Below are 27,703 nucleotides of genomic sequence, written 5' to 3' on the forward strand. Positions count from 1 at the left end.
TGGGGACCAACGACGATCGGAGAAAATGGCGTAAACTCCCACAAACTCTTTCGCATAAATCAATGAAGGATAACCTTGTCCTTCAACTTCCATGTGGGTGAATGGCTGCTTAGCTGATTGATGTCAATGAATCCTGCGTGAATAACTCTAAGGGCCCGTTTACAGAGTCGACGATGTCGGTTTCGTCCCGGGGACGAAACCTACACGTGCTGCAATCGATAACCACCCCACATAGTACGGTGTGGGGCCTGGTCGAAAATGCACGCATTTAATTGTTGATATTCGGCCGCAATGGGTTTGTTTCGGGAATCGTTGGATGTTGCAGGGGTGGTGCGTAATGGCCTTATCATTTTTGGCGCATGTCGTCTTGTTGCGTATTTAAATTTTACCGCTATGTGATAACGATCAATGGCCACACGGCCCACGCATTTGAAATGTTTTTCGAAAGAGAAATTGTCTGTGGCAGTCACTGTTAGCCTTTTGCGGCCTAAGGAAGAGACCTGGTAAGTACCCCCCATAGATGTTTCTATCAATGTAATTTTCCAATAGTCCTACTATAGTTTTTATTTTTATTCTTGTAATAACAATACCTAAGGTAAGTTTCGTGTAAGATCAATGGTATGGTGTTGAATTTCTCTAAGAATGTTGGCTTTTTGAATATGTCATGTGTTACCACCTGTCGCACCTCATCATATAGGAATCTAGTTGAAAACAGAACATACTTTAATATCTTTAGTGACGTATTTAAATTTTGCCGCTTTTTAATAAACAAACTAAAAGAATTTTTTACACTAAAATTTTCTTATTTACACTTGCGGTTCAATTATATTTATTATCATAATAGTATTTTAGTAGTAGTTACAAGCTTTTAAGGATCAAAATTGTCAAATAACTGAAAAAAATAACATTTTTTATATCATTTCAATTTTCCATATTTAAATGTGGGTGTAATTATGCTTATTATTACTATTATTATTATTATTTGACCAATTTATTTGATAGTTGGTAGTAATTAGTTCTGTAGATAGACAAATATTGTCTTAATTGTCCAAAGATAATTTTTTCTAAAACATGATATAACTGCACTTTGATGTCTCTACAAACTCCATAGATTTCGATGACCCTTGACATTTGAGAAAATCGGTTCTCCATTTTAAAATTAGTTAACAAGTTTTAATCTACTTATAATCCCTTATTTAAATTATCTGTCCAATTATCATCTCATTTAAATAGATGTAGCATCCCAAATTAGTTGATCAGATAGACAATTATCAGCTCAATTGTTTAAATTTAAACCATCCTATAGATTTTAATGACCCTTGACATTTGGTAAATTCGATTCTCCATATTCAAATTAGAGTTTAATTATGGTTATTTATATTAATTCACCAATTGACTTAGTAGTTTATACATACCTCACCATATTTAAAAAGTGAAGTCTAATTATGCTTTTTTATATTAATTCACTAATTTAGTTAGTAATTAGAAAGTAAAATAGAAAATATTTTGAGTTTATATGTGAATACACGATGTTTCAAAATAGTGGAATAGATAGACAATCATTAGCTTAACTGTTTAAAGCTAAATTTTTCTAAGACATACATTGTCGCAGCTACATTTTCATGTCTCTAATCATTTCATAGACTTTAATGAATTTTGACATTTGCTAATTTAATTCTCCGTATTTAAAAAGTGAAGTCTAATTATGCTTTTTTTATATTAATTCACTAATTTAGTTAGTAGTTAGGAGAAGTTAGAAAGTAAAATAGTCAAATAAGTAATATTTTGAGTTTATACATGAATACAGGACGTCCTAAAATAATGGAAAAAATAGACAATCCTTAGTTTAATGCTAAATTTTTCTAAAACGTTCTTTGTCACAGCTGCATTTTGATGTCTCTAACCATTCTATAAATTTCTATGAACTTTGACATTTGCTAATTTGGTATTTTATTTAAAAAGTGTGGTATAATTATTCTTATTTATTTTAATTCACTACTTTAGTCAGTAGTTAGGAGAAGTTAGGAAGTAAAGTAGTCAAATAATCAATATTTTGAGTTTATACATGAATACAGGACGTTTCAAAATAGTGAAATAGATAGACAATCATTAGCTTAACTGTTTAAAGCTAAATTTTTCTAAGACGTCCATTGTCACAGCTGCACTTTGACGTTTCTAACCATTCCATAAATTTCTATGAACCCTGACATTTGCTAATTTGATTTTTTATTTTAAAAGTGAGGTCTAATTATTCTTATTTATATTAATTCACTAATTTAGTCAGTAGTTAGGAGAAGTTAGGAAGTAAAGTAGTCAAATAATTAATATTTTGAGTTTCTACATGAATACAGAACGTCTCAAAATAGTAAAACAGATAATCATGAGCTTAACTGTTTAAAGCTATTTTTTGTCTCAAACGTCCATTGTCACAGCTGCATTTTGATGTCTCTAACCATTCCATAATTTTTTATAAACTCTGATATTTGCTAATTTGATTCATCATATTTAAAAAGTAAAGTCTAATTATTCTTATTCATATTAATTCACTAATTTACTCAGTAGTTAGGAGAAGTTAAGAAGTAAAATAGTCAAATAATTAATATTTTGAGTTTATACATGGATACAGAACGTCTCAAAATAAGAATAGAACAATACAGGACGTTCCAAATTAATTTAATATATAGATGATTATTAGTTTAATTATTTAAAATTAAATTTTTGTATAACGTCGATTGCTGTAAACTGCGTTTTGATATCTCCAACCATTCCATATATTTCGATGAACTCTGACATTTGATACAGAAACTTTCTTAAGAATCTTTGTATATGGAATTATGGATACTAAAACAGATTTAGAGATAGTGTAGGCGTATAAGATTCTTATTTCATATTTCAATTCCTATTTGAAAGGAAAGAAATAAGCTTTTGAAACAAAATAAAATGTCAATATTAAAATAACAATTTTTCTGGTTTTGATGATACTTATCAACCACAATCTTCCATTCTTCAGTATTAGTTATTAATTTTAAGTTTGCAGTCATCAAATTACTGAATTTCTATACTTTTCTTCTTGGTTGAGCATCATTTTTTAAATTAATTTTACACATCTAATTCTTTAATAAACTAGTATAACAAATCACAGAGTAAGAACAAATTAACATAAACTTAACTGTTAAGTGTAAAAAACCTTCAGAATCACATAACAGTTTGGCTTGTAAACGAGGAACGAGTTAACCAGTCACATCCAATAGATCTAAACTCAAACATTGACATACCGGTCACGTTTTTAAAGTCTCTAAGCGACAATCTTATTACCGGCATCTTTTTCACTTCGACATACGTACAGGATTCAACTCCAAACTGAATTAACGTTTAAAAATATATATAAATTGTGTAATTATAAGGATATTGCCAATACATTACAAGTCTTCTAATTGTAGAGGGACAATTTTATTAATCACACACTCCAGGACCCTCCTGGGACATTTATTCTTCCAACAGAAGTAGTTTGCAGGATAAATGATCATTTTTTCTCTATTTAATTTGGAAATACCCGACTCCACGAATTTGAATTCTTTTATTATTTTAAGTACTTTTAAAATTTTATTGATCTGGACAAAATTTATAATAGAAATTTAAATTAGAAAAATTAACTTAATTAGTTATTTGTTTAGTTTAGATCCTATTACCTTCACCAAATGCAAATGGGAACGTTACAAAACACCCCCGACAGAAATATAATTTGCAGCCATGGCGAAGGCAATGATCTAAAATTCGCCGTCGGAAGCATGATCGGTTGGCACGTCATGATGGAGGACAGGAACGTGACGAAGGCGAAGCTGGAGGGACGCGAGAACTTGTCGTACTTCGCCGTGTTCGACGGCCACGGCGGCCCGACGTGTTCGAATTATTGCGCAAATCATTTACTCGACTGCGTCCTGAACGTCGAAGGCTTCGACGCCAACATGCCGACGGCGATCGAAAGAGGTTTTCTGCAGTTCGACGACTACTTACGAAAACTCGACGACCTAAAGGAAACCAGCGGAACCACTGCCCTATGTGTGTTCATTTCGGAAGATAAATACTTCGTCGCCAACTGCGGCGACAGCAGGGCGGTGCTTTGGCGCAACAACGCCAGGGTGTTCGCCACCCAAGACCACAAGCCTAATCTGATTTCGGAGAAGTTGCGAATCAATGCGGCCGGTGGGATCGTCCAGAACGGCAGGATTAGCTGGGGTCACAGGAGTCTGGGTGTCAGTCGGGCCTTGGGGGACTTCGAGCTGAAAAAGCAAAGCGACAAAGATCAGCTCCACCAGATCTTATCGTCGCAGCCGGATGTGTATGTTCAGCAGAAGGACGACAATGATGAATTTATGATTTTAGCGTCTGATGGCGTTTGGGATGTTATTACTGACGAAGCTTTATGTCAATACGTACACGACACTCTGTTGATAACCGATGATTTGGAGGAGGTTGTCAAACTCGCCATTGATACGTGTTTCTATAAGGTGGGTAGTAAACACAAATTTAACAGGTATTTATTAATAGTATTTTAGGGTGCTACTGACAACATAACGCTGATTTTAATAACATTCAAAAATTGCCCCAAACCTACAGCTACAGCGAAAGCTGCAGATGAAGCTCTGAACAAAAATATTGAAATTATCTTTACAGGTAATAATGTCCTCAAAATTTGCACACAAGGGATTCGTTGAAAGCGTTGTCTTATTGATTTGTGTAATCTTCAGGAATACAAATGAATATGACAACAAAACCCCACTTTCAGCCAATAATGTATCAGCAAAACTATTGTTTATTTAATGTTTTAGGGATCATACAAGAGTTTCCTAACATTGATTACTATGGAATATTGCAGCAGCTTTACTTGGTTAAAAAGATACCAGGTTTGCCAAGAGGTGGAGGCATACAATCCAAGTAAGATTTTGATCCATGACCTATTTAATTCATATTTATTATTTCGTTTGTTGTTTTTAGACGTCGATTCATTGATCAATTATATCGAAAATATTTCCCAGGGTTTAGCAGTAACCAAGTTGTTCATACTAACATACGTTAATTCGTATTGTTCATTAATAATAACGGCCTAATTAATAAGATAAGTATTACTGATTAAATATTAGATACAGTAGTGATTAATACGTAACTCGGCTTTAAATTGCATAAGTGATAATAAATACGTTTGTTGTTTAGGATTATTCAGAAGAATAATTATTTATATTCTGAGTACAAATATGAATTATACATTGAATATTAAATGATATACTTCGCAATAATCATAATAAAAATAAGTGCTAAATATATAAAAAATATATATATTATATAAATGTTAGAGGAATGTTATATATATGTAATCGATATTTTCCTAACACTATCTATTGTACCAAATTCAATTATAATTTGTTAGTAAATACAAAAATCAACCTGTGTGGTTTAACTAATAACCAGGTTAATAAGTTTTAAACAGTGAGACACTTCTATTAAAACACAGATTGATTGTTGTATCTTACATTTTCCGCACATTTCTTGACTGATTATAAACTGTGATGTAGATTTGTGATTATTCTTTTAAATGTGAACCATCTCAGGTGACGAACACAATTGAAAAAATTATAAAAAAAAAATATTTAAAATGTATGTAATATTTTTATATTAAAATTTTATATCCCAAATCTGGTGTTTTTATATTTACTCTGATCTGTTGTAGAGATCATTTATTACCTGTATTGCTTGAAGTGATTGCCAATAGTGGGGACCTTTTAATCAATGTTGAACAACTTTGGACGCATGATTCAGACCATTATCATGCATAAAAATTCTGTAACTGACAAATTATCTTTGGCAAATGGATACATAATTTATCAATAATTTTCTGTAATGGTTTCATACCATGCCAAGAAAAGAAACCCCAAACCCCAACACGTTTCCTCCACCGTGTTTCAAAGCTTTTGTACTGTATCTAGGGTCCAACCTTTATTTATCTGATCATATTCTATTGAACTTGGATTGATAACTCCAAACTACTCTTCGCCAAAATTCTGGAGGATAGTTAACATATTTTTGTGCAAACTTTAATCTTGTTCAAATATTCTTTTTTAATACCAATAGTTTCTTTACTGAAATACATCCTTGCAAGTGTAATTGTTCTACTAGCCACACCGATGTCGTATGACTCAATTAATTCATTTTTTATTTAACTAGAAGACTGATTTTTCTAATTTGTCTGTTTATAAAGTGAATTGTTTTTTATTAGGACGACTTCTTATGATATTTTCAATTGGGTGTGTTATTTTATATTTGTTAATAAATAACATTGCAAACTATTTTTCTAGAGAATCTTAAGTTTTTAGTGATGTCAGCAATATTTAGATCTAAAATGTCTTTTCTGGCGTATCTTACAAAATTTCGGGCTATATCTTTGACCACCACTGTAGTAATACAAACTATAAATATTCATTGAAATGTTACATATTAATACAATTTTTTTTTAAATTTATATCCAGTTCAATTCATTGAAATATATGAAATATTTTATAGAATAAAAAAATAGTTTTTAGAATATCAATAAATATTATTTTAACAATTGACATTAAGTAACATATTTATGTCTATAATAGTTGACATTTTAAAACATTACTTTAATGATGAACACTTCTGTATATATGGTTCTAGCATAGGCCAGTTGAGCAGGCGGCAACCATGATTACTCGATCACCTTTACATCGGTTTTACACATTCATTTTCTGTTATTTTCAGATGTAAATTGAACACCTAATTGAATCTTTTAAAAAAATACACTGATCCTATTACTAAATATTCTATATTAAATGGCAAAGTGGCAACACTAATGAAAACTTGTCCTTTTATTCCCCCGTAGAAGTTACCTTTGGCAACGTTGCCTGCAGTCTCCTAAAATGTTTTGATGCGAGCGTTGATCGTTCGTTCCTAACCTAAGAAACGGACTGGTTAAACATGTAAAAATATGAATTTCAACAAATCAACATATCACTCCATTTTTTATAAATAATACCGTCGTTTTACGTGCCTTTTCGTCAACCGCGTTGAATTTAATTAACTAATTAATAAAAAATGGACCGGAAAATGATGTACGCGTTTAGAGGCTGGATAGCGTTTGTCGCATTCATGGATTTCGGAACGGCAATTAGAAGTTACATAGAAAAACGATCTTTCCTAAGCAAGACAATTTTAGAACCTAGCGAATACGTAGATGGTAATTTAACTTAACCATTTTTAAACCAACAAACTATATATATTTATATTTTTAGAGGAGTACACAACCTCCAGGATTTTAGGAATGTACTCAATTTTGAAATCTCTGGCTCTAATACATTGCACGCTTTTTATTCATTACAAACCGTAAGTATTGATCTATTTTAAATATTTATTTGTAAACACTGTTAATCATTGTAGCATTGTTAGTATGGGAATATGTTCTTTGGTCATCACAATAATTTTGTATTTGAGTGAAACACTTTTCTTTAGATCCGCAACGTTAAATTTCTATGTAGTTTTCCCGTGCATTTTAAACAGTAAGTATATATGGTACTTGTTGGTGAATAAATTAATATATTATTTATTTATTTACAATTTTACAACAGAATATTTTATAGTTGTTATTTCAGTAACTTCCACTGTGTATTATTATTATTTTTTAGTTTTCTCAAAAAACTAATTTTTTTCAGCAGCTTTTTATCCTTTTTTGTTACGTCATAAGCTCAATTTTTATTGTAGCTGGCATTATTATAATTACCCATAGATAAGTATTTAATTATTTTAGTGGTAACACTCTTTGGACTCGTTTACTTACCGATAAAAGCTAAACTGTGGGATCCAGGTACCGACGACGATGAAAATGCTCACTTACTCCGACAGGCCGGTGCCCTTCGAAAAAGGCGAACCAGAAAAAATAATTAAGAATTTCCGTATCATGCCAAATAATGCTGCTAGTCACTGAATTTGTATTTATTACTAATGTAAGTTTAGGTAATTTTAGGGAGGTGCAATAATATTTTATACACTCTTAATGCTGTTAGGGACTGTTGAGACCTATTATCTTTATCATATTTGACAGAAATGTTTTATAATTTTTGAAAATAAAACGAATATATTTATAAATTAGCTATTGTACTTTATTTACCACCGCTCTTCCTGGAACACCCTGTGAGAATTTCTGAATAAATGCTTTAAATAGTGGACTGCAGATTTGAGTTACAGCAGCTGCTATCATCCCTTTATGTCTTTCCATCCTCTCATATAATACTTATGTTTATGTTAACATTTAATGACATTTTCATAGAGTTCACTTCAGATACAAGGCATATTTGGAATGGGAGAACTCATTTTATTATTATTATTAGCCAGAAAATTGCTGGTGAATATCGTAATAAATGTGTTCAGACTTATTCAGAACTTATTTAAGTGATCAGCTTCACATTTAGATGAATTGTGTTGACAAGGAGTATATTATTGAACTGAAATAGGATAGGTTAATATAATATTTCCCCCTCTTTCAATGAATTGGTTTTACATATTTTATTACATTTTAAATATGTTGTGTAAGCAATAATATAATAAAAAAGAAATGGTAAGAAAAAGACCCATATAAAATATCCTTTTCTTAATTAAAACTGAACTCAACTCAACTGTTAAATAAAACTACCACAAATAAATAATAATATATTAAAAATTATTCCTCGTCAATATGCTAACAAAATAAATAAACCTCCTACATCCTACTTGCTCGTCTAAGAGCCCGAGCCCTTATATTAAGCATCGTCTTGGTAACAATCCATCTGGATAACTTGGGAGAAATGTTTTCCAACGTATGAACCACCCCGACCAACAGACTGTGAGGGAAATATCCGGTAGTTTTCTGTTGAACACCGATGGTCTTCAAAGCTTCCGACACGTACGTCAAAGGACTTGGTGCCATCCAAGTGGACGATTTGATCTTCGACATGTTAGTTGCCACGTAACCAGGCATGATGCATTGTACCGTGATGCCATATTGGGCGTATTCCGAGGCAAGATCTTCGGAGAATTTCTCAACAAACGCCTTGGAGGCGGAGTAGACGGTTAACAGTGGACTGGGGATTTGGGCTGCGGTAGACGAGAGATTCACAACCACCCCCCTGCGTCGTTCCACCATGCCAGGCATCACTACTTTACACATGTTAGTAACGGAGTAGATGTTACATTTGATGATGCTGTCGTAGATTTCATCTTTGTTCTTCAGGTCCAGGAAGTATTCGGGATGTGGGTAACTCATACCAACGTTATTAATAAGGACACCAATGTCCAAACCGGTCAGTTGTTTGTCGATGTCGTGGTAGATGTTCTCAGTCTCTGTGAAGTCCACTGCTATTGTTTTAGTTTCTATGTTGTATTTAGTACCTGTAAGCGGTAAAATGTAAGAAGTTTATTCAAAAAATTACTTAATTTAGTAACTTACCTATCTGACTGGCGACGGAGTCTAATTTGGATTGAGTTCTGCTGATCAGAACAATGTTCAGTCCTTTTTTTGCCAATAGTTCGGCATATGCTTTTCCTATGCCATCTGTTGCACCGGTAACAACTGAAATAATAATAATAAATCAGTAATTAAATACCCTTTAATAAATAAACCAATGTTAGGTAAACAAGTTTGAAACAAAACTTGTCTTTCTTTTAAGCTAAGAAAGTAAGTTCACGATCACATCGTATTTAACTTCTTAAAAATAGTAATAAGGGCTTATTAATAAATAAATAAAACGTTTACTGCACAAGAAAAGTCAGGAAAAAACTTTCCTTAGTTTTAAATCAATAAATTAAATGTGATATATTATTTTTGTTGTTAAAATATTTTTTAAATTGCATATTATTAGGGATCAATTTTATTTGAGTATAAAACTTATGACAGGTTTGAAAAATTGACCTAACCATGTAAAATGTTTTCACTGTTTAACGTATAAATCTTATAAATAATTCATTTTAAAAATCAAGACTTTATAAAGGTAATGCGACGATTTAAATTTTTAATCAGCAATTCTATTATTTGCTAATGTTTGCATTATGAATTCTACATACGTTAGTTTCCTTTAACTCTATTTTTAATTCAACAACATAAAGTACGTGCTTAATGACCCTTTTCTTATCAGTTACATTAACAGTTACATGAAAACTGTTTATACTACGTTTTTACTACCACTATAATTGTTTATAATTAATTATTATACGTTATTTGCGCAAAAATATTATTAAATGTAATTAATTTGAAAATTTTAAAGGTGTTTAGTTACTTTTCTATGTATCTTAATATATTTTTACATTATTTCTGACATTAAATAAGTGAATATTAAATATTTATGTCATGTTTTAATACATTTTTATTTTATTTTTGATATCAAAGAATTGTGGATTAATAGTTTTTAATGAAAACTGTACAATATTTTTTAAATAATCAGATTGTAAAACAATTACTTTACGTTATCTGTACTAAAATATAATGAAATGTAATTAATTTTAAAATTCCAAAGATCTTTCTTTACTGTTTTTATGTTTCTATATCATTTTTGACAATTAAAAATGAATATTAATTTTTCATTTCAAGTTCTAATGTATTTTTATTTTATTTCTTACATCACAGAACTGTGGATTAAAAAATTTTTCAAAAAATACACCTTTAAGGAAAGCTGTACAATGTTTTTTAACTAATCGTATTGTTAAATAATTATTTTACGTCAATTGTACAAGAATATAATGAAATGTAATTAATTTTAAAATCCCAAAGGATTTTCTTTACTGTTTCATGTATGTTATACGTTTTTATATATTTTTTGACACGAATAAGTGAATATTTAATATTTATTTCAAGTTTTAATATAATTTTATTTTATTTCTCATATCACAGAAGTGTGGATTAAATATTTTTTAAGTTATATATTTCAAAAATTATACCTTTAAGGACATATGTAGAATGTTTTTTTGACTAATCATATTGTTAAATAATTATTTTACTTCAATTGTACAAAAATATAATGAAATGTAATTAATTTTTAAAATTTCAAAGGATTTTCTTTACTGTTTCATGTATTTTATACGTTTTTATATAATTTTTGACATGAATAAGTGAATATTAAATATTGATTTCAAGTTTTAATAGATTTTTATTTTATTTCTCATATCACAGAAGTGTGGATTAAATAATTTTTAAGTTATATATTTCAAAAATTACATCTGTAAGGGAAGGTGTACAACGTTTTTTAACTAATCGTATTGTTAAATAATTATTTTACGTCAATTGTACAAAAATGTAATGAAATATAATCAATTTTAAAATTCAAAACGAATTTCTTTACTCTTTCTTGTATTTTATACGTTTTTATATAATTTTTAACATGAATAAGTGAAGATTAAATATTGATTTCAAGTTTTAATATATTTTTATTTTATTTTTCATATCACAGAAGTGTGGATTAATAATTTTTAGGTTTTATATTTCATAAATTACATCTTTAAGGAAAGATGTACAATGTTTTTTAACTAATCGTATTGTTAAATAATTATTTTACGTCAATTGTAGAAAAATATAATGAAATGTAATTAATTTTAAAATTTCAAAGGATTTTCTTTACTCTTTCTTATATTTTATACGTTTTTATATAATTTTTTACATGAATAAGTGAATATTAAATATTGATTTCAAGTTTTAATATATTTTTCTTTTATTTCTCATATCACAGAAGTGTGTATTAAATAATTTTTAAGTTATATATTTCAAAAATTACAATTTTAAGGAAAGATGTACAATGTTTTTTTAACTAATCGTATTGTTAAATAATTATTTAACGTCAATTGTACAAAAATATAATGAAATGTAATTAATTTTAAAATTTCAAAGATGTTTCATTACAGTTTCATATATTTTAAACGTTTTTAAATTATTTCTAACATTAAAAAGTGAAGATTAATTATTGATTTCAAGTTTTAATATGTTTTTATTATATTTCTCACTTCACAGATGTGTAGATCAAACAATTTTTAAGGTATATATTTCAAAAATTACACATTTAAGGGAATATGTAATGTACAATATTTTTTAAATAATCCTCTTGTTAAATAATTATTTTACATCAATTGTACAGAAATGTAATTACGTTTCAAAGGAGTTTCATGTACTTTATACGTTTTTAAAACAGCTTTTACAGTAAAGGGGGAAGATTAATTATTGTTTTCAAACTTTAATATATTTTTATTTTATTTCTGACATTACATCAGAAATGTGTGTATTAATTTTTAAGTCAAAAATAACAACTTAAATGAAAAATGAACGATATTTTTAATAAATTAAATTAAATTAAAGCACTAAATAGTATTTATTAATAATTATATAATAAGAAATTATAAACAAGATTAAATTTAATCTTAGCTTGCTGATTATTTTTGTTATCACTAGTCACACAACACACCACGTTTAAAATTATACAACTTCTAGGAAATTTACGAACGTTTGTGCACGGACAAAAATAATATGAAAGTACGTACCGGCCCATTTTCCAGTTTCCTTCAAATTAATCGAGTTGATCCTCAGTGCGGCACCCAGAAAATTATTGTAAGCAGCCCTGAACAAAAATCGGACCAACTGAAAACCCACTATGCATATGCACAGCACACCAATTTTATCGAGCACTGTATTTTCGGACATGATGGACCGTACCGGTGGCTTCTTCTTACTGACACTGAAAATGCGGTATCGCACCGTATACAAATTAATAATGTATTGTAATCAGTTTTATGTATGCCAATCATACACACACACAAATTCGAATACCCACCGTTCCGATAGCATTGTAGAATTTCGATTTGTCGGCCTGCGCCTGCGTCCGCCGCCACTTTCTCAGCCCCTTTCGTTGCATTTCGTATCATCCATGGGTTTATTCCGTTTTTTGCATAGTTTTTTAATGGTTCGAGGGAATTTTCCCGTCGACAATTACGTGGTACAGTACCCGAAGACGTAGCACCGTCGGTGGGACCCTCCCTAAGCTGGCCTAGGACCAAGCTATTGATTTTTTTTTCATTTCGGCGTGCCAGATGAGAAAATGTAACGAACGTGAGATACATTCCAACGGAACTTTCACGCTGACACCGATAATCTCGGTGCGGAGAAATTTCTATTTAATGCGATGTAGCATGTACCGTACAATCTTTTATTTTCCGTTCATTGAGTTCTTCCGGTTCGTACGGGGAGCCGTCACCGAAACCGGCACGTTAAATTGTCCCGTTTATCGGTGTACAAGCGTTATTATCCCGTGGTTCTTTCCAATAATTTTATATTTATCTATTTTTATCTGGTCTATATTTATTTTGTCTCGGTGTGGCCGTTTTCGCTGTGGGTTAATAGAAATAGTCGTCTGATGTTTGTACAGATAACGTACGGAATTATACACATAAATGTAATATACAGGGTGATATTTTTAACCTGGGGTAAATACATAGTGCTAAAATTAGCACCTTTTCCATCCCTTCAGATGGAACACTTATTTTTTGTTGAAGATTCGAACTTGTATCTAAAAACAGTTAAGATTTTTCTAAAATATTTTTTTCTATTCATGTGTTATACAGTTTTTATAGCATGCAGATCTTTTGATCTATTATTCATTAAAGTCTAGATCTGATGGCCTTTATCTTAAATAGGCCACACTATATACAGGGGGATTTTTTTAACTAAATTCTAAATATCAAAATTTAATTATTCCACTAGTACTAAAGTTAAATCTCCTCCATTTCCAACCACCATTCAGATGAGACAGGGGTCACTATTAAGAAAAAAGTGATAAAAAGCTGCTTAGTTTGAAACTTATATATCAATTATATGATTTGAAGTATGATTTTAACTTATTTTGAATAAAAATGCCGGAAGTGACATCAATTTTGTTATTTTCAATGGAACACCCTGTATATTTTTGAATTATTAAATTTTATATGTAATTGCAAATAAAATGGCTATATCATGTTCTATACCTAAACCCAATAGTTTTTGAGTAATTAGTTTATTTCCAAAAATTTTGACAGATGGATGGTCTAAAATGTACGTAGAGCCACCAATTTTGATGCTGGATGGTTCATTTTTGGCATACCTGTAAATTAAGAACAATCCTATAATAGGTATTGTTAGTACTTTCAAATTTTATACAGAGTGTTCGTTTAATTTTATTAATCTTATAACATCAATAACTTTGTTATTGTACAATAGAACACCATATATGTTTTAGCATAATTAAGTAGAATATTAAAAAACATTTCAATTGCTTAGCATTTCCTATACATAAAATGAATATTAACAGAACTAAATTTAGTTTAGTCAGTACACATAAGAAAATGAGCATTATCACACTGTTAATATTTAATTTAACATTTTTTTAGTAAGAAAACAGAAAAATCAATCAAATTGGATATTTTTTATTATAAAAATCAATTCAATTCAATAAATTTTATCCTTACATATTAATAATTATATTTTAAATCAAATTTTCTACTAAATTTAACTTTCACATTTCTGAGAGTGTCAAATTTTAGCCACAGACTTCATGGTATCTTCATTTATCACTCAATTATACACATTTAAAGATATTTTAACACACACTAATTTGATTTTGGTAACTAATGAGTTAATTAAGTCATTATTTAAAATTCTTCGACATTTTTGACATTTTATTTTATGGTTCAGTCATCACAAGAAAGAAATTCATTAGAAGAATATGTTTAAACTGTTTTACATTCAATATTTTTTGAAAGATTCAATGAAGAACAAAAAAATATCCTAATCAATGTTTCTAACCATATGTATATTCTCCATTTTTATGCATTTTTTTCTTCTCTTTTGAGTTATTATTTATAAAAATCGAGTTCCAAATAAAAAAGTTTTGAGGTTTTACCATTTTTAAAATGAGACACTGTATATAATTTACAGGGTGTGCCAATAAGGTCTTACAAACGTAATGTGGGCCAAAATAAATAAATTTTCGACATAATAATCTTTAAATGGATTCTTTGAAGGGTTAACAACATTTTATAGAACAAAATTTTGAAATTATAGTTAATACATACTAATTAATTGAGTTTTTTAGTAATTAAATCTTTCAAATTTGTGTTTATGTAATAAGTAAATTGTTTCTTAAAAAGGTTCTTTTTATAAAAATTCTTTAAAAAATTTGGCACAAAAATTCTAAAAAATATTTTCTTATTTTAGGTATTGGCACTTTTTTATGTAAGTACAAAATTTTGTTTTTTAATTTTAGTAAGTATTAAAAATTTCTTCAATAAAAACATTATAATAACCAAGAAAATACAAAATAATTTTATTTTTGAAACTTTTTGAATCATTTAATATAAAAAATGTAATTATTTGAGTTTAAAAATGAATTTACTCCTATAAAAATACAAATATTTTTTTTATTGTTGCTTGATTTTTAATATTTTTTTTATATATTAAATTGGATAATATTACCATTCTTATTTTAATGAATAAAATATAAAAAATAAAATGATATTTTAACTATTTTATTTTAATAATTAATATAAAAAATTATTTATTTTTTAAAAAGCATTCTTAATTTAGACATAAGATTGATTTATAAATGAATAAAAAACAAAAAAAAACGTGATTTTTTGATTTTAATAATTAATAAATCAATAATAAAATAAAATATTTATTTATATTTCAGCTTTTCTGAGATTATCTTTACTATTCCTAAGTAATTAATTTACTCATTAGGTTTTGATTTACTCTAATATTAAAGGAAATACTAAAATAAAAAGTATGTTTAATATGGCATTAGTGTGGTGATTTCAAAATGTGACCTTTGTATAGGTGGTCAGTTTGATAAGGATTATTTTTGGATCTGCGAACTTTGATAACAAACAAACAATTAATACAGTTGCATAATTGCAAACATTTGGAAATCAAAAACAATTTCAACGATCAATTTGATTGAATGCATCTATTTATTAACTGGTGTGACCTAACAATAAGTATTTTACTTAAGGTACCTCACATTAAATGATAGTGAAAGTCAATAATAGGAAATTATGTTATAAACGGTGTGTTCCTGAGTTTCTAATCGAATTTGTTCAGTTCATATCACTTCGACTTCTGCTTTTGCCATTTTAACAGCCAAGTTTAGGATATCTTCGACTGATGCTTCAATTTCACGCTTGGCTGAAAATAAGATGACTCCGTTTTGGCCCACCAGTTTTAAAACTAACGGTTCCATTTGAAAAATATATAAGGTGTATGTGAACCCGAGATTATGTAGCTCCTGTTTTAACTCAATGGGGTTTACTTCACTTTTATTGTGACTAGGACTGGGGCTCTAAAATGTTAACTTAAAATTTGACCAAGTTTTAATCACACAGAAGTGACTTACGTTAGAATCATCGATCACACCAGTGTCTAGGGTTGGGTATTGTTCAAGGAGCCTAATTGGAAACCACAAATTAAAATAAACCAACACATTTAATTGTACTCACTTTTGCCACATTAAATCAGCAGCTTGGTTCTTTGATACACGTTTATTGGTACCGTATCCTATAGTTTCGTAATCGAGGAAGGTACAGGTTGCCTTCAAAAGTCCTTCTCTCGTTCTTTCAACCACGTACACTGGAGTTTCAAGCTTTTTCTGGTAAGCAAAGGCATTTATCAAGGTGGAACTAGACATATTTTTGAAATGCCTACTTACTTTATAACCTTAACTTAAATTATTGTTTGATTTTTTTGGGTAAAATTAAATTGGAGACAAAAGTTGGATTACTATAATTATTTTTTAAATCAAAATGTTTATTATTGATACAATAAAATAGGGTCAAAATAACAATTAATTTTTATATTTATTTATATATAAAGATGAATAATGTTGAAATTTTAAAAATATTAAAACAACATCCTTTAATTTTTGCCCCTAGTATATGTTTCAAAGTACAGAATCGTCAATTATTATATTTTTAATATTATTGTTATATTATTTAATAGTTTAATGTATGTTTATTTTTAATATAAAATTATTTCACGTACACTTAATATTTTTTGATGTAATAATCAATCAAAAACACATTATTTTCAAAAACGTCCAAATTAAATTATGTAGTTTTAAAACATATTTAATTACTTTGTCAAAATGCAATATCTGTGTGGGTATTGTAATTTCCCAGAAATTACTCCTAATAAGATTTTTGTTAATTGAAGTTTTTTTCCAAATAAAATAAATATTCCACTTAAATAGCACAGAAATTTTGAGATAATGACACTATCTTCTTTCTTTGAACAGGGCCAATTTAAATCTAAGAAATGTTTGTCTTAAGAAATTAAAAGGCAATAAATAACACAACATATTTTTTATTTATCATTTATTATAAAAACATCAGAAATTAAAAACATGTAGTTTTGTAATACGCTTTTGGTTTAGAAATTACTGTAAACACCATGTGATAACATGATTTGTACCTAAAATCAAAAAGCAACGCTTCATTATGCACGCAATGTGGTGTTACAATTACATACCATTAAAAAGCAGCTATTCCAGTAATTGCTCTTCCCAATATTAAAGCGTGTATATCGTGCGTTCCTAAAATATGAATAAATTCAGTTTATTTCCACTCACAGAACAATTATTTCTCATGTTAATTACCTTCGTAGGTATTGACACTCTCCAAATTCATCACATGCCTTATGACGTGGTATTCATCCTGAATGCCGTTGCCTCCAAGCATGTCCCTTGCCACTCTGGCTATTTCCAATGATTTTCCAGCGTTGTTCCTTTTCAAAATCGAGATCATTTCGGGGGTGTGTCTGAAATAAAATTGTTTGTAATTGAAGTCAGCCCAATAACCATGGTAATCTTACAAATTTTTGTCCTTCAAACGTCCAACACGCAAACAAGCCTGCAATCCCAAAGCAATTTCAGTCATCATGTCGGCTAGCTTCTTCTGGATGAGCTGATTAGCTGCAATGGGCTTCTTGAACTGCTTCCTGTCCAGGGTGTAACCTCTGGCAATCTCCAGACAACTCTCAGCCGCCCCCAACGACCCCCAAGCAATCCCGTAGCGGGCATTGTTCAAACAATTGAACGGACCCTTCAAACCTTCCACCTGAAGCACGTGATCTTCCGGCACTTCGACGTTATCAAGCGAGATGGTGCCGGTGCTGGACGCCCTGAGGGAGAACTTGCCCTGGATTTTGGTGCAGCTGAACCCTTTTTGGGAAGTTTTGACTATGAAGCCACGTATCTTTGTGTCCTCGCATTTGGCCCAAATTATGCCCACGTCTGCGTGGGGGGCGTTGGAAATCCTTTTAATGAATGGGTTGTTAATAAATTCAGCTATATTTTATTAAGTTACCAACCAGGTTTTGCTGCCGTTCAATTTGTAGGTTTTCGATTTGGGGTCATAAACGGCTTTTGTCTCCATTGAACCTGGGTCACTACCATGGTTGGGCTCAGTTAATCCGAAGCAACCCACCAGTTCACCTTTGGCTGCAACACGCAACAAACGAACTATAAATATTTATTTAAACAAATTTGCTTTGTGCAGTTCATAAAAATGTACACGTGGCCTTAAAAAGTCAACAAACATGCTTATACAACGTTCCAAATGGGCAAATTTTATGTAGTATTGACCAGTCATTTTTTAAACAGTCCCTGTATATCAGAAAGTGTGTGAGACTTGTGCAACGAAAAGGTTATGGACCAAAGTCAAGGATACGTTGCAACACACACACACACACTCACAAGTTCGTTGCCCAAGACTGTTTACGTACCTAGTTTGGGCAAATACTGTTGTTTTTGTTCCTCAGTGCCGAAGTCGTGGATGCATCCCATCACCAAGGAACTTTGCACACTCACTGCTGACCTGTAGGCACTGTCAACCCTTTCAATTTCCCTAGTTAGCAAGCCGTAGGCCACATTAGACACACCAGCACAACCGTAGCCGTTGATGGTACAGCCCAGTGCTCCAATCTCTCCTAGTTCAGTCATGATTTCTCTGTGGAATACTAAAATTTAACCCCTGTTAAATAAGTTAAACAAAAAGGTTGGGTGTGGTCAGTACTTTCATTTCTGTTTGCCTCTATGACTCTGGGTAACAATTTGCTTTGGCAGTAGGTTCTGAAGGTGTCTCTAATACCTCGTTCCTCCTCCGTTAGTTGATCTTCCAGATTAAAGGGGTCTTGCCAGTTAAATGCTGCAACAAGACACTCAATCTTTGTGTCACGAAAGTAACCTGTGACTTACCTGGCTTAGAAGTAGCTTTGGCAGACAACAAACCTGAAAGGTGTTAAGGAAGCAAGTACCACTAATAACAGTACCAATTAAATTCAATTAAAAGGATACGTTGTATAACATTTTCGTTGTTCTTGCACAACTTCAGTAAAAACCCGTAGTGTGATCTGCTCAGAAACATTGTGCTGTAATTATTACGAAGAAATAAAAATTAATATGTATAAATACACTCACAACTATCTTATCTTAACTGACCTCTTATTATTGTTTAACGTAGTTTATACAGAGATTATTGTTCAACTTGGAACATCTCATAGACAAATTAAAAACAAAAAGTAAAAAACGTGATTGTATGATAAAAATATTGATTTTGTTATAAACGGACCATCATTATGGCTCACGTGGGCAATTTGTACAAGACATTTCTAGGTGAATTGCAAATTTCCATCCATAAATTCATTTTCTTATCGGTACGTTGACCTGCTTAAGTTAAAAAGAAAAATGACCACTTGAAAATCTATCACGAAGCAATATCGATCCCGTAATTGCGTGTGTTCCTTTTTTTTTTCTTCGAGCTGTTGCCCTGAATCTGGTTAAAAAATAAATTGCACTCATTTCCTGGTTTACAACTAATAAAAAAATACGCAGTGTGGGACAATTTAATTTATTTTAAGCAATCGTTGTTTGATATCCAATAAAATTTACATAATCAAGGGGTAAATATTCATAAGTTTAACGCAATTGCACAATTCCACAGACCTGTTATAGATTTTTTTTTTTGTAATATGTACATGTAAAGCTGCCTTAACACACATGGAAGAATGTTACATAAAAAATACGAGTTCTGTGTAAAAATATGTTAACATGTGACAATTTATATGAGTAAGACGTCCTCTTTTCTGTCGTTGCCGTCCGGAAGCTTCTGCAGCTTGACCCTGATCTGGGACCAGAAGTAGCCGAAGGACTCGGTGCAGGGCACCACGATGGCCTGGGCGCAGGCGGCCACGAAGTTTCTCGTTGAGGCGCAGGTGATTTTCCAAATCCTTAGACAAGGGTTGAGGCACCAAATGTGCTGAAACCAAAGCGTTTAAACCCTACACCGCCGAGGGCATCTAAGTGGTACCTTAAACGATATGCAGGCGAAGGTGATGCCCATCAAAAAGGCCGCGATCGGGGCGCATAAAACCGATAGGCAGGTGTAACAACAGTTCCTGGACAATCTGAAGCACTGATGGCTCACAGACCAGGCACATTCCGGACTTCGTATCGTGTCCGGTTCGCCGAACACCTCGTCCCATGACACCTGGAAAATGTTCGTAAACGTCCAGCCTTGGACATGGGAAATGGAATTGCGATGGACTATTTTAATTAAGTAAATAATAAATAATTCAAATCCTCGTGATAATGGGCAATTAATTTATTGGCAGTCCATTTGTTGATCAATGGAGTGGAATAAATTAGCTTTAATCAATAGGTAATTAATTAGTTTATGGTACGGCTACTTTTATTACACATAACTTAAAATTGAAGGTATACAGGGTGGTTCACATGTTGTGGGTTAACGTCCTCATCACATTCACCTTATCCAAAAATTTGATAATGATGGTACTTTACTGTTTCACAAAAATATTTATTTTTTAGGTTTTTTCAATTTTCAATTTGATATACAGAAGATTTAGATACTGCTGAATATAAAAATGTAACTAGATTTTTTGAAAATAGGATAAATTAGTAAGTACTTTGTTAAGTGACGTCTAAAATTTTAGAATGGTATCTCAAAATACACGAATAATGTATATGTATAAGTAAAATTTGTTTTTTAGTTTGATTTCGATTTGGAAATATTAGAATAAAAATGTTCAAAAATTATATGTTACTTAAAAATTTATTTTAAGTTTGTCTCTTTGATGTAGCCTGCACCAGAAAAGTCTATTGAAATCACTTTTTAACATTAATTAGTTTAAGGCAACATCAATTCTGTTTAAAATAACACTCAGAATATTTTGTTTCTGTAATTACATTTACATATAATTAAATTAATGACAGAAAAATAACCAACTACCAATTAAATTGATGACACAAACACAAAATTCTTTGTTAAAATCACTGTAAACTAAAAGTTGACATCAAACATAGAACATACCAATTATTTTAATAGGCATAATATTGATCGAAAAATAAAAACAAACAAAATCAATTTGTCTTATTTAAAAATCGGTCGAAGTGTAAGAGAAAAAGAGGAAAAACAACTTACAAAACTTTCCCATGGTTAAAAATTCTAAAAAATGCTCTATTTATTTGAATTATGAATACTATGAAATAAATCCTATTGTTTCAATTCAATTCAATTTGAAATTGAACTCAAATTTTGTTCAAGGAATTTTCTGTTACTGTTAAATTATTTGTTTTTTTTTCCAGACAAGCTGTGTTTTTTAATGATGTTTAATTAGTACTTTTATGTACATTTTTATTTGTTATTTTAGAATTTTTATCTACTATTTAAAATAAAAAATCCACAATTTTACAAATAGAATGTCAAATGGAAATAGTCATACAATATTCTACTTTTTTAAAGCATATTTAAATTCAGTGATTGTGATATTGAGATAAAAATATCATATTAAAATATTTCTGAGGCATAAAAAACTAATAAAACATTAAATATTACTTCTTTTCTTAGTTTTTGGACTGAAATAACTTTCAAAATTTAAATTAAAGGGGATAAAAATCTAATAAAACATTAAATATTACTTCTTTTCTTAGTTTTTGGACTGAAATAACTTTAAAAATTTAAATTAAAGGGCATAAAAACTAAAAAAACATTAAATATTATTTCTTTTCTTAGTTTTTGGACTGAAATAACTTTCAAAATTTAAATTAAAGGGCATAAAAACTAATAAAACATTAAATATTACTTCTTTTCTTAATTTTTAGACTGAAATAACTTTCGAAATTTAAATTATTAATCCCAAAAATGAAAAAATCTTTTAATATAACATTTAAATGAAATATAAAATATAACTGGAGAAATACAATGTATGTACTATCTTATTAAAAGAAAGCGGAGCAATAAATTTAATATTAATTATAAGAGTAAACGAGTGAATCATAATGTTACTTTAATTATATTTATTTACTTCGTTTAATACCGAAACATTAGAAATATATTTAATCTTTGTTATTATTTTGATTAAACAGACAAAAATGGAAAACAGTATAACTTCGATAATTCAGGGATATATCATTGTGTGTCCGGATTATTGAGGTATACGGATTACTGGAGTTCTTTTATTTTTTTTATTTGGAAAGTATATTTTTGTTTATAGAGCCTAGTTTAATTTGAACTATTTTGTGTGAAGCTACATCAACTTTCTCAGAAGCAATACTTCTTCCATGTGGAGATTTTTTCAGTCTATTGGATAGAAAAATCAAAAAACTGATTGACAGCATCTGCATGTTTGAGTTCCCCTACAATCACATCATCCCCTGACATCAACTTTGTGAAGCTACATCAACTTTCTCAGAAGCAATACTTCTTCCATGTGGAAATTTTTTCCGTTCATTGGATAGAAAAATCAAAAAACTGATTTCCCTATCCCTATTTTGAAGTTCCCCTACAATCACATCATCCTCTGAGTCTCAAGATCTTTTTGAAGTTAGTATTACTCTCTAATGTTTCTTGACTAGTTGTTCCAGATTTACATCATCCTCCGACATTGAAGAACTCTTTTAAACCTTTAATATTATTCGCTAATGCTTCTTGGATTAGTTGTTCCTCACTTGAGTCTAACTAACTCTTTTTATTTTAAACCCATGTATCCAGGCTATTCATGTTATTTTCTGGATTAATAACTCTTAAGGATTTGCTCAATATTCAAATCTTTTTCATTTACTGAACTAATTTTTTTTTTTGAAGCTTCGACATCTTCCTCTATTACATCTTTTGGTTTAGCAGTTTCAAGCTTCAAAGTAGCCTGTTGAATGGTTCCAAAGAAACAAGAATATTAATTGAGTATGTAATATTTGCTTGTTCAGATAGGAAAAATATATTTATTCAGTTTTTACTATGTCTTTTTGTCATACACAGGCAAAATTGTCAATAATGTCCAAATAATAAGAGTGTCTGAATCACTGAAGAGGTTGAACCAGCCAGTCCAGTGATTCGGAGAGGCCGAACCAACCAGTCCAGTGATTCGGAGAGGCTAAACCAGCCAGTCCGGAAGAACGAACTACCGGAGTTATACCGTACTGTATCAAATAATAAATAGGTCATACTTTCACTTCAAGATTTACTGCCACCAATTTCAAACACAAATAAATAAATCCAATACATCGATAAATTGTAAGCCTGGTTGCATAATTACCTGCAAATGTTGACTCAGTGTATTGGGATCCCTATCTTCGAGATCAACCATTTCACTTGGTTCCTTGGACATGATCAACTATAAACTATAAACAAACCGCCGCCAAACACATTTACACCCGCTGTGCATATATGAACACTGGCCGTTTTAGCACTGTTCGTTCAACAAGTTTTTATAACTATTACGCCGCCGCGGCGTGTCTTGTGGTCATTTACAAGAAGAAAAATATTGATTACCTTTCAAAATTTTACGTTGCCCGAAAAACGATGTCAAACTAATATATAACAATTAGTTGACCTGTCACGTGCTGAAGAAGGATAGTTGCGGTTTTGGGGGTTTAAATACAAACATAAGGGGTTAATGCTTTTGGTAATAAAATGAGCCAGTTCTGGTCATTTACATATAAACTAGCGAAACAGCAGCTCTGTTATTCATATTGATTTAAATGTCTGCATGTGATGTTATTAAACTAGAAATGTTTCAATAGTATGAATTATAAATGAAGCTACTATGTATTTATTTTGTGTTACTGGAAAAACATAATGTTACAACTTTGCTGTCAACATTTAATAATCGTTTATCAAACAAGTCGTAAAATTTAACGAAATTATTAAATTTTTAACTGAAAACAAAGTTCCTGAAAATGAGTAAATGATAGAAACTTGCTTCACTAGTGTGGAGATTTAATGGACAATGTTGAAATAAGTCACTACTCATAACAAGCCAGACATTAATATTAAACAATTAAATAAATAAAAATTCTCAGCAATGTTACTTATGTACTCAATTGAAATTTTGTTGACTATTGTGTGCCTGGCACCACAAAAAATGACCTTTCATCATTAACTTTGTTTAATTTTAAAACAAAATTCTGAATATTTTGTTTCTCTAATTATATTTACATATAATTAAACATGATAGAAAAATAATCATATACTATTTATTTAATTGACAACATAAACACAAATAAGTTTTTGTTAAAATCACTGAAAAGAGTAAAAGTTGACATCAATCAAACATAGAACATATTAATTATTTTAATAGGCATAAAATTGATCGAACCCTAAAAGCAAACAAAGCCAATTTGTCTTTTTTAAATATCGATCGAGAGTATTGGAGAAGAAGAGGAACAGTTCACAAAACTTTTTTATTGTTAAAAACACAGTTCCTCTAAAAACGTCTCTGTTATTTGTTTGAATTATGAACACGCACGAAATAAATTGTTTTAGTTAAATCTCTGTATCTCAAAATATCTCAGAAGCAGTCATAATATACATAGTTTTTTTGTGGTTTTTCAATTGTGTTGTAGGTTGTGAGGTTTTGCGTTTTCATTGATTGGTGTGTGACTTTAAAACGGAATTTCGATGAATTTGGGGTAAGTTTCAGGTGGACTAAACAAGAATCACATATTTCATTTAAAAGCCATATTTTCAGTGTTGTTTTACGCATTTCGATTGATTGAAATACGTTTTGAAATTGATTGATTAAAATATTATGCTGATTTTAACTAGTTTCATAAACCTACATTTCAAATTTTCGATTTTAAATAAAATCCTATCAAATTTGAGCAAAATTTTGGTCACTACTGGAAAGATAGAATATTTCAACTTAAATATCAATATTTAATAATCATTTATTAATGAAATTAAACTTATTGATTTTGATGAAAAACTGCCAAAATTTGGGCTAAATTTTGCGTGAATTAAACAAAAATCACACGTCATTTCAAAATTCATATTTTCGGGGTTGTTTTTTTATTTTGATTAATTTTTAAAGCCATTTAAATAGTTGATGTGTTTTTAATCTGACTGATTAAAGTATTGTGCTGATATTAATTAGATTTATAAATGTACATCTTAAAATTTTTATATTCTTTTAAATACCTATCAAATTTGAGCAAAATTTTGTTAATTAAAGGAAAAATTTATACTTATAAAATTATAGAAAAATATTTAATTTTAACTGAAAATGAATAAATGACAGGAATTTGTTTAATTCGTGAAATGTATTAATTAATTAATTTTTTAAAAATATTGAATTTAAACTAAAAATAAACTAAAACTGAAAATGAATAAATGGTAGGAATTTGCTTAATTTATGTGTGGGAGAGTTAATAATTTATTATTTCAAAACTGTGTACAAATATATATAATAATACAAAATTAATTATATAAATATATAAATTATTAAAATATATAATAAAATATTAGAACAGTAATTTAATTTAATTAATGTTTCTAATTTAAGTCGTGAATTTTAATTGTTTTTATTACATAATATATTTAAAACTGCATAATGATAATGCGTATCATGAAACTATTGAAGTATGTAATAGTGTCTATTTTACTATTTTATAGGTTATAATTAATAGTAAACTAAAAACATTTACTTACTAATTCAAAGGTCTTTAAAAACAAAAGTTAGTGATTGTAAGCTGCAATATAGAAATAATAAGAAAATAAATTACCCAAGAATCAATATAAATCCATACAGTATAGCACAAAAAAACTATATTGATCACTTTTATTTATTTTCTAACTCTATTTGTACAGTGCCTAAGCTATTGTCTTAAAGATTGCAGTGAAGATGATATTATGGTGTTCTGTGACCAAGGAACCTTTAGTGCAGCTATTTGTGTACAGAGGTGGCCACTTACTTACATCCAGTGTCCTCTGTCGGTGATTTTGGCTAAGTAGTAGTGCTCGTCTAGATTCGCCTTACTACACGTATTAATAATTCCGCTACCGCCTCATAGGTGGCGCACCGCACCATAATTTTTGATTTGTTATTAAAGAATTAATTTTGAGCGTGCAAATTTAAAACGTATTTTGTTTACACCGAAAAAAACACCGATCTCATGCATCGGTGTAAGGATACTGCAACGTGATGTAACGGCCCGGAATGTTTTGTAAACATATTTGGCAACCTATTTACTTAACAATCTCAGTACCAAGATAAAATACATTCACGCTCCGTAGAAAAATAATTTTTGAATTTGCGTGTCGCATCAAATAAATAAATAAACGTATTATCGCGCAGTGCGAAAATACGAAAACAAAAACGCCTCCTCCCCGCACAGAAACGCGACGGACGGAGAGCGGAAATTTAGAACGAATCTGTTTACATTGACTTTGACGATTTTTATTTCGAAAAGCCGCGATAAAATGTTGTTATATAATATTATTAGTGGAATCTAATGAATTTATTTTTAGACTTAGTGTTTACTAAGCGACTGGAAGCATCTAGACAAAGATAGTGGGAACAAGACGTCACACAATTTTATTGTTAGTCACACTTTATTTCCCGGACCACAAAATTGTATTTTACAAGAATGATTCGTATTAATTGCCGTAATATTGATGTTTCATTTTATGATATCATGGTGTTGCGTATTGGACAATTAACTAGCACACAGCGGCACGTAATCCAGATATGACATTGAACGTTCAGCAATTCGTAGACAAAGATTCAGTTCATTAACAACGAAGCTTTATTAAATTTTTTTTGTGCAAGATGTTTACCCACCAACGAAAAATTCGAGTCGTTGCAATGACGTCGGGTCAATAATATTTGAAAATATCATGCAAGTCGTGGTGGCTTCGACCGCGAATAAATTAGAAAAATATTTTGTTTTTTGTCTCGGCACTAATTTCACATGAAAGAGTCGTCAAACTTTTGGCATTGGCCAGGGTCATTTTAATTTGTTTGTTACCTAAACCGAGTCGCTTGATGAAATCGGGTTCGGTAACATTTCACCGCGGCATCTTTTGTTTAAACAATATCATTGTGCAACCTACCTAGCGATTATTATGGAAATTCGACGTTGCACCGCCGAAAAAAAAATAAGCGCACACTCACACACACACACAATGTCGGGCCTTTGTGTGTAGAAATGGTGGATGCACTAATGATTCACGAATATTTCCCGTCGACGCATTCGTGCACTGAACTTAATGGGGGTCGGTGTTCTTTTGAAGGGTATTTTACTTAATAACTGGTGTCAAAAACTAAAAGGTGGTGACGAAACTTTTCACGAAAAACAACCAAAAACGA

The 27,703-nt window shown here is 30.2% G+C and overlaps 7 protein-coding genes across 8 annotated transcripts in view; 3 read left to right on the forward strand and 4 right to left on the reverse strand.

The window, feature by feature from the left end:
* The first annotated feature begins 380 nt into the window (after window positions 1-380).
* LOC109608799 (protein phosphatase 1B-like) lies at window positions 381-5,109 on the forward strand. Its single transcript, XM_049970745.1, has 5 exons — window positions 381-503; window positions 3,675-4,508; window positions 4,557-4,674; window positions 4,830-4,935; window positions 4,996-5,109. The coding sequence occupies exons 2-5, from the start codon at window positions 3,699-3,701 to the stop codon at window positions 5,075-5,077; spliced, it is 1,116 nt and encodes a 371-aa protein (XP_049826702.1). The 5' UTR covers window positions 381-503; window positions 3,675-3,698; the 3' UTR covers window positions 5,078-5,109.
* Window positions 5,110-6,927: 1,818 nt separating this feature from the next.
* Window positions 6,928-8,157, forward strand: LOC109608797 (uncharacterized). Its single transcript, XM_020025346.2, has 4 exons — window positions 6,928-7,249; window positions 7,305-7,395; window positions 7,450-7,568; window positions 7,817-8,157. Exons 1-4 carry the CDS (start codon window positions 7,108-7,110, stop codon window positions 7,951-7,953), a joined length of 489 nt encoding a protein of 162 aa, XP_019880905.1. The 5' UTR covers window positions 6,928-7,107; the 3' UTR covers window positions 7,954-8,157.
* A 545-nt stretch (window positions 8,158-8,702) lies between these two features.
* Window positions 8,703-12,880, reverse strand: LOC109608795 (very-long-chain 3-oxoacyl-CoA reductase). The gene is made up of 4 exons (XM_020025344.2): window positions 12,852-12,880; window positions 12,562-12,755; window positions 9,491-9,613; window positions 8,703-9,432 (listed from the first exon to the last, which is right to left on the reverse strand). The coding sequence occupies exons 1-4, from the start codon at window positions 12,863-12,865 to the stop codon at window positions 8,765-8,767; spliced, it is 999 nt and encodes a 332-aa protein (XP_019880903.1). The 5' UTR covers window positions 12,866-12,880; the 3' UTR covers window positions 8,703-8,764.
* Window positions 12,881-16,001: 3,121 nt separating this feature from the next.
* Window positions 16,002-16,785, reverse strand: LOC109608798 (uncharacterized). Its single transcript, XM_020025347.2, has 3 exons — window positions 16,546-16,785; window positions 16,443-16,494; window positions 16,002-16,388 (listed from the first exon to the last, which is right to left on the reverse strand). The coding sequence occupies exons 1-3, from the start codon at window positions 16,731-16,733 to the stop codon at window positions 16,152-16,154; spliced, it is 477 nt and encodes a 158-aa protein (XP_019880906.1). The 5' UTR covers window positions 16,734-16,785; the 3' UTR covers window positions 16,002-16,151.
* Window positions 16,786-17,391: 606 nt separating this feature from the next.
* On the reverse strand, window positions 17,392-27,586 carry LOC109608790 (glutaryl-CoA dehydrogenase, mitochondrial). Of its 2 annotated transcripts, none has more exons than XM_049962320.1 (10): window positions 27,448-27,586; window positions 19,398-19,471; window positions 19,299-19,331; window positions 19,117-19,248; window positions 18,827-19,060; window positions 18,413-18,542; window positions 17,915-18,358; window positions 17,700-17,860; window positions 17,573-17,636; window positions 17,392-17,515 (listed from the first exon to the last, which is right to left on the reverse strand). In XM_049962320.1, exons 2-9 carry the CDS (start codon window positions 19,465-19,467, stop codon window positions 17,575-17,577), a joined length of 1,266 nt encoding a protein of 421 aa, XP_049818277.1. In that variant the 5' UTR covers window positions 19,468-19,471; window positions 27,448-27,586; the 3' UTR covers window positions 17,392-17,515; window positions 17,573-17,574. The 2 variants fall into 2 exon arrangements, with proteins under 2 accessions (XP_049818277.1, XP_019880897.1); XM_020025338.2 differs by lacking the exon at window positions 27,448-27,586 and adding an exon at window positions 26,118-26,173.
* On the reverse strand, window positions 19,479-23,723 carry LOC109608791 (caveolin-3-like). Its single transcript, XM_020025340.2, has 3 exons — window positions 23,651-23,723; window positions 20,410-20,589; window positions 19,479-20,358 (listed from the first exon to the last, which is right to left on the reverse strand). Exons 1-3 carry the CDS (start codon window positions 23,720-23,722, stop codon window positions 20,161-20,163), a joined length of 450 nt encoding a protein of 149 aa, XP_019880899.2. The 5' UTR covers window position 23,723; the 3' UTR covers window positions 19,479-20,160.
* Window positions 24,825-27,703, forward strand: part of LOC109596401 (nuclear factor interleukin-3-regulated protein) — a 157,970-nt gene continuing 155,091 nt past the window's right edge. Inside the window, exon 1 of the mRNA XM_049962321.1 lies at window positions 24,825-25,025. Coding sequence (XP_049818278.1) covers window positions 25,015-25,025 — 11 coding nt within the window. The 5' untranslated portion in view covers window positions 24,825-25,014. The remainder of the gene's footprint in view (window positions 25,026-27,703) is intronic.

The sequence above is a fragment of the Aethina tumida genome, chromosome 1 (assembly GCF_024364675.1).
Source record: "Aethina tumida isolate Nest 87 chromosome 1, icAetTumi1.1, whole genome shotgun sequence".
NCBI classification, from domain to species: domain Eukaryota; kingdom Metazoa; phylum Arthropoda; class Insecta; order Coleoptera; family Nitidulidae; genus Aethina; species Aethina tumida.

What these genes read in the sequence shown, in the direction of transcription:
- LOC109608797 (XM_020025346.2), top strand. Translation starts at nt 7,108, where the DNA reads ATGGACCGGAAAATGATGTACGCGTTTAGAGGCTGGATAGCGTTTGTC. An exon ending in CTTTTTATTCATTACAAACC is followed by an intron (nt 7,396 to 7,449) that starts GTAAGTATTGAT and finishes TAATCATTGTAG; the next exon opens with CATTGTTAGTATGGGAATAT. An exon ending in TTTCCCGTGCATTTTAAACA is followed by an intron (nt 7,569 to 7,816) that starts GTAAGTATATAT and finishes TAATTATTTTAG; the next exon opens with TGGTAACACTCTTTGGACTC.
- LOC109608799 (XM_049970745.1), top strand. Translation starts at nt 3,699, where the DNA reads ATGCAAATGGGAACGTTACAAAACACCCCCGACAGAAATATAATTTGC. An exon ending in TTGATACGTGTTTCTATAAG is followed by an intron (nt 4,509 to 4,556) that starts GTGGGTAGTAAA and finishes ATAGTATTTTAG; the next exon opens with GGTGCTACTGACAACATAAC. An exon ending in TATTGAAATTATCTTTACAG is followed by an intron (nt 4,675 to 4,829) that starts GTAATAATGTCC and finishes TTAATGTTTTAG; the next exon opens with GGATCATACAAGAGTTTCCT.
- LOC109608798 (XM_020025347.2), bottom strand. Translation starts at nt 16,733, where the DNA reads ATGTCTAGTTCCACCTTGATAAATGCCTTTGCTTACCAGAAAAAGCTT. An exon ending in GCTGATTTAATGTGGCAAAA is followed by an intron (nt 16,495 to 16,545) that starts GTGAGTACAATT and finishes GTTTCCAATTAG; the next exon opens with GCTCCTTGAACAATACCCAA. An exon ending in GTGTGATCGATGATTCTAAC is followed by an intron (nt 16,389 to 16,442) that starts GTAAGTCACTTC and finishes TTAACATTTTAG; the next exon opens with AGCCCCAGTCCTAGTCACAA.
- LOC109608791 (XM_020025340.2), bottom strand. Translation starts at nt 23,722, where the DNA reads ATGTCCAAGGAACCAAGTGAAATGGTTGATCTCGAAGATAGGGATCCC. An exon ending in CACTGAGTCAACATTTGCAG is followed by an intron (nt 20,590 to 23,650) that starts GTAATTATGCAA and finishes AACATTTTCCAG; the next exon opens with GTGTCATGGGACGAGGTGTT. An exon ending in TCGCCTGCATATCGTTTAAG is followed by an intron (nt 20,359 to 20,409) that starts GTACCACTTAGA and finishes CTTTGGTTTCAG; the next exon opens with CACATTTGGTGCCTCAACCC.
- LOC109608795 (XM_020025344.2), bottom strand. An exon ending in GGAAACTGGAAAATGGGCCG is followed by an intron (nt 9,614 to 12,561) that starts GTACGTACTTTC and finishes TTATTATTTCAG; the next exon opens with TTGTTACCGGTGCAACAGAT. An exon ending in CTCCGTCGCCAGTCAGATAG is followed by an intron (nt 9,433 to 9,490) that starts GTAAGTTACTAA and finishes TACCGCTTACAG; the next exon opens with GTACTAAATACAACATAGAA.
- LOC109608790 (XM_049962320.1), bottom strand. Translation starts at nt 19,467, where the DNA reads ATGTTTCTGAGCAGATCACACTACGGGTTTTTACTGAAGTTGTGCAAG. An exon ending in CAACGAAAATGTTATACAAC is followed by an intron (nt 19,332 to 19,397) that starts GTATCCTTTTAA and finishes AACACCTTTCAG; the next exon opens with GTTTGTTGTCTGCCAAAGCT. An exon ending in CGTTTGAAGGACAAAAATTT is followed by an intron (nt 17,861 to 17,914) that starts GTAAGATTACCA and finishes ATTTTATTTCAG; the next exon opens with ACACACCCCCGAAATGATCT.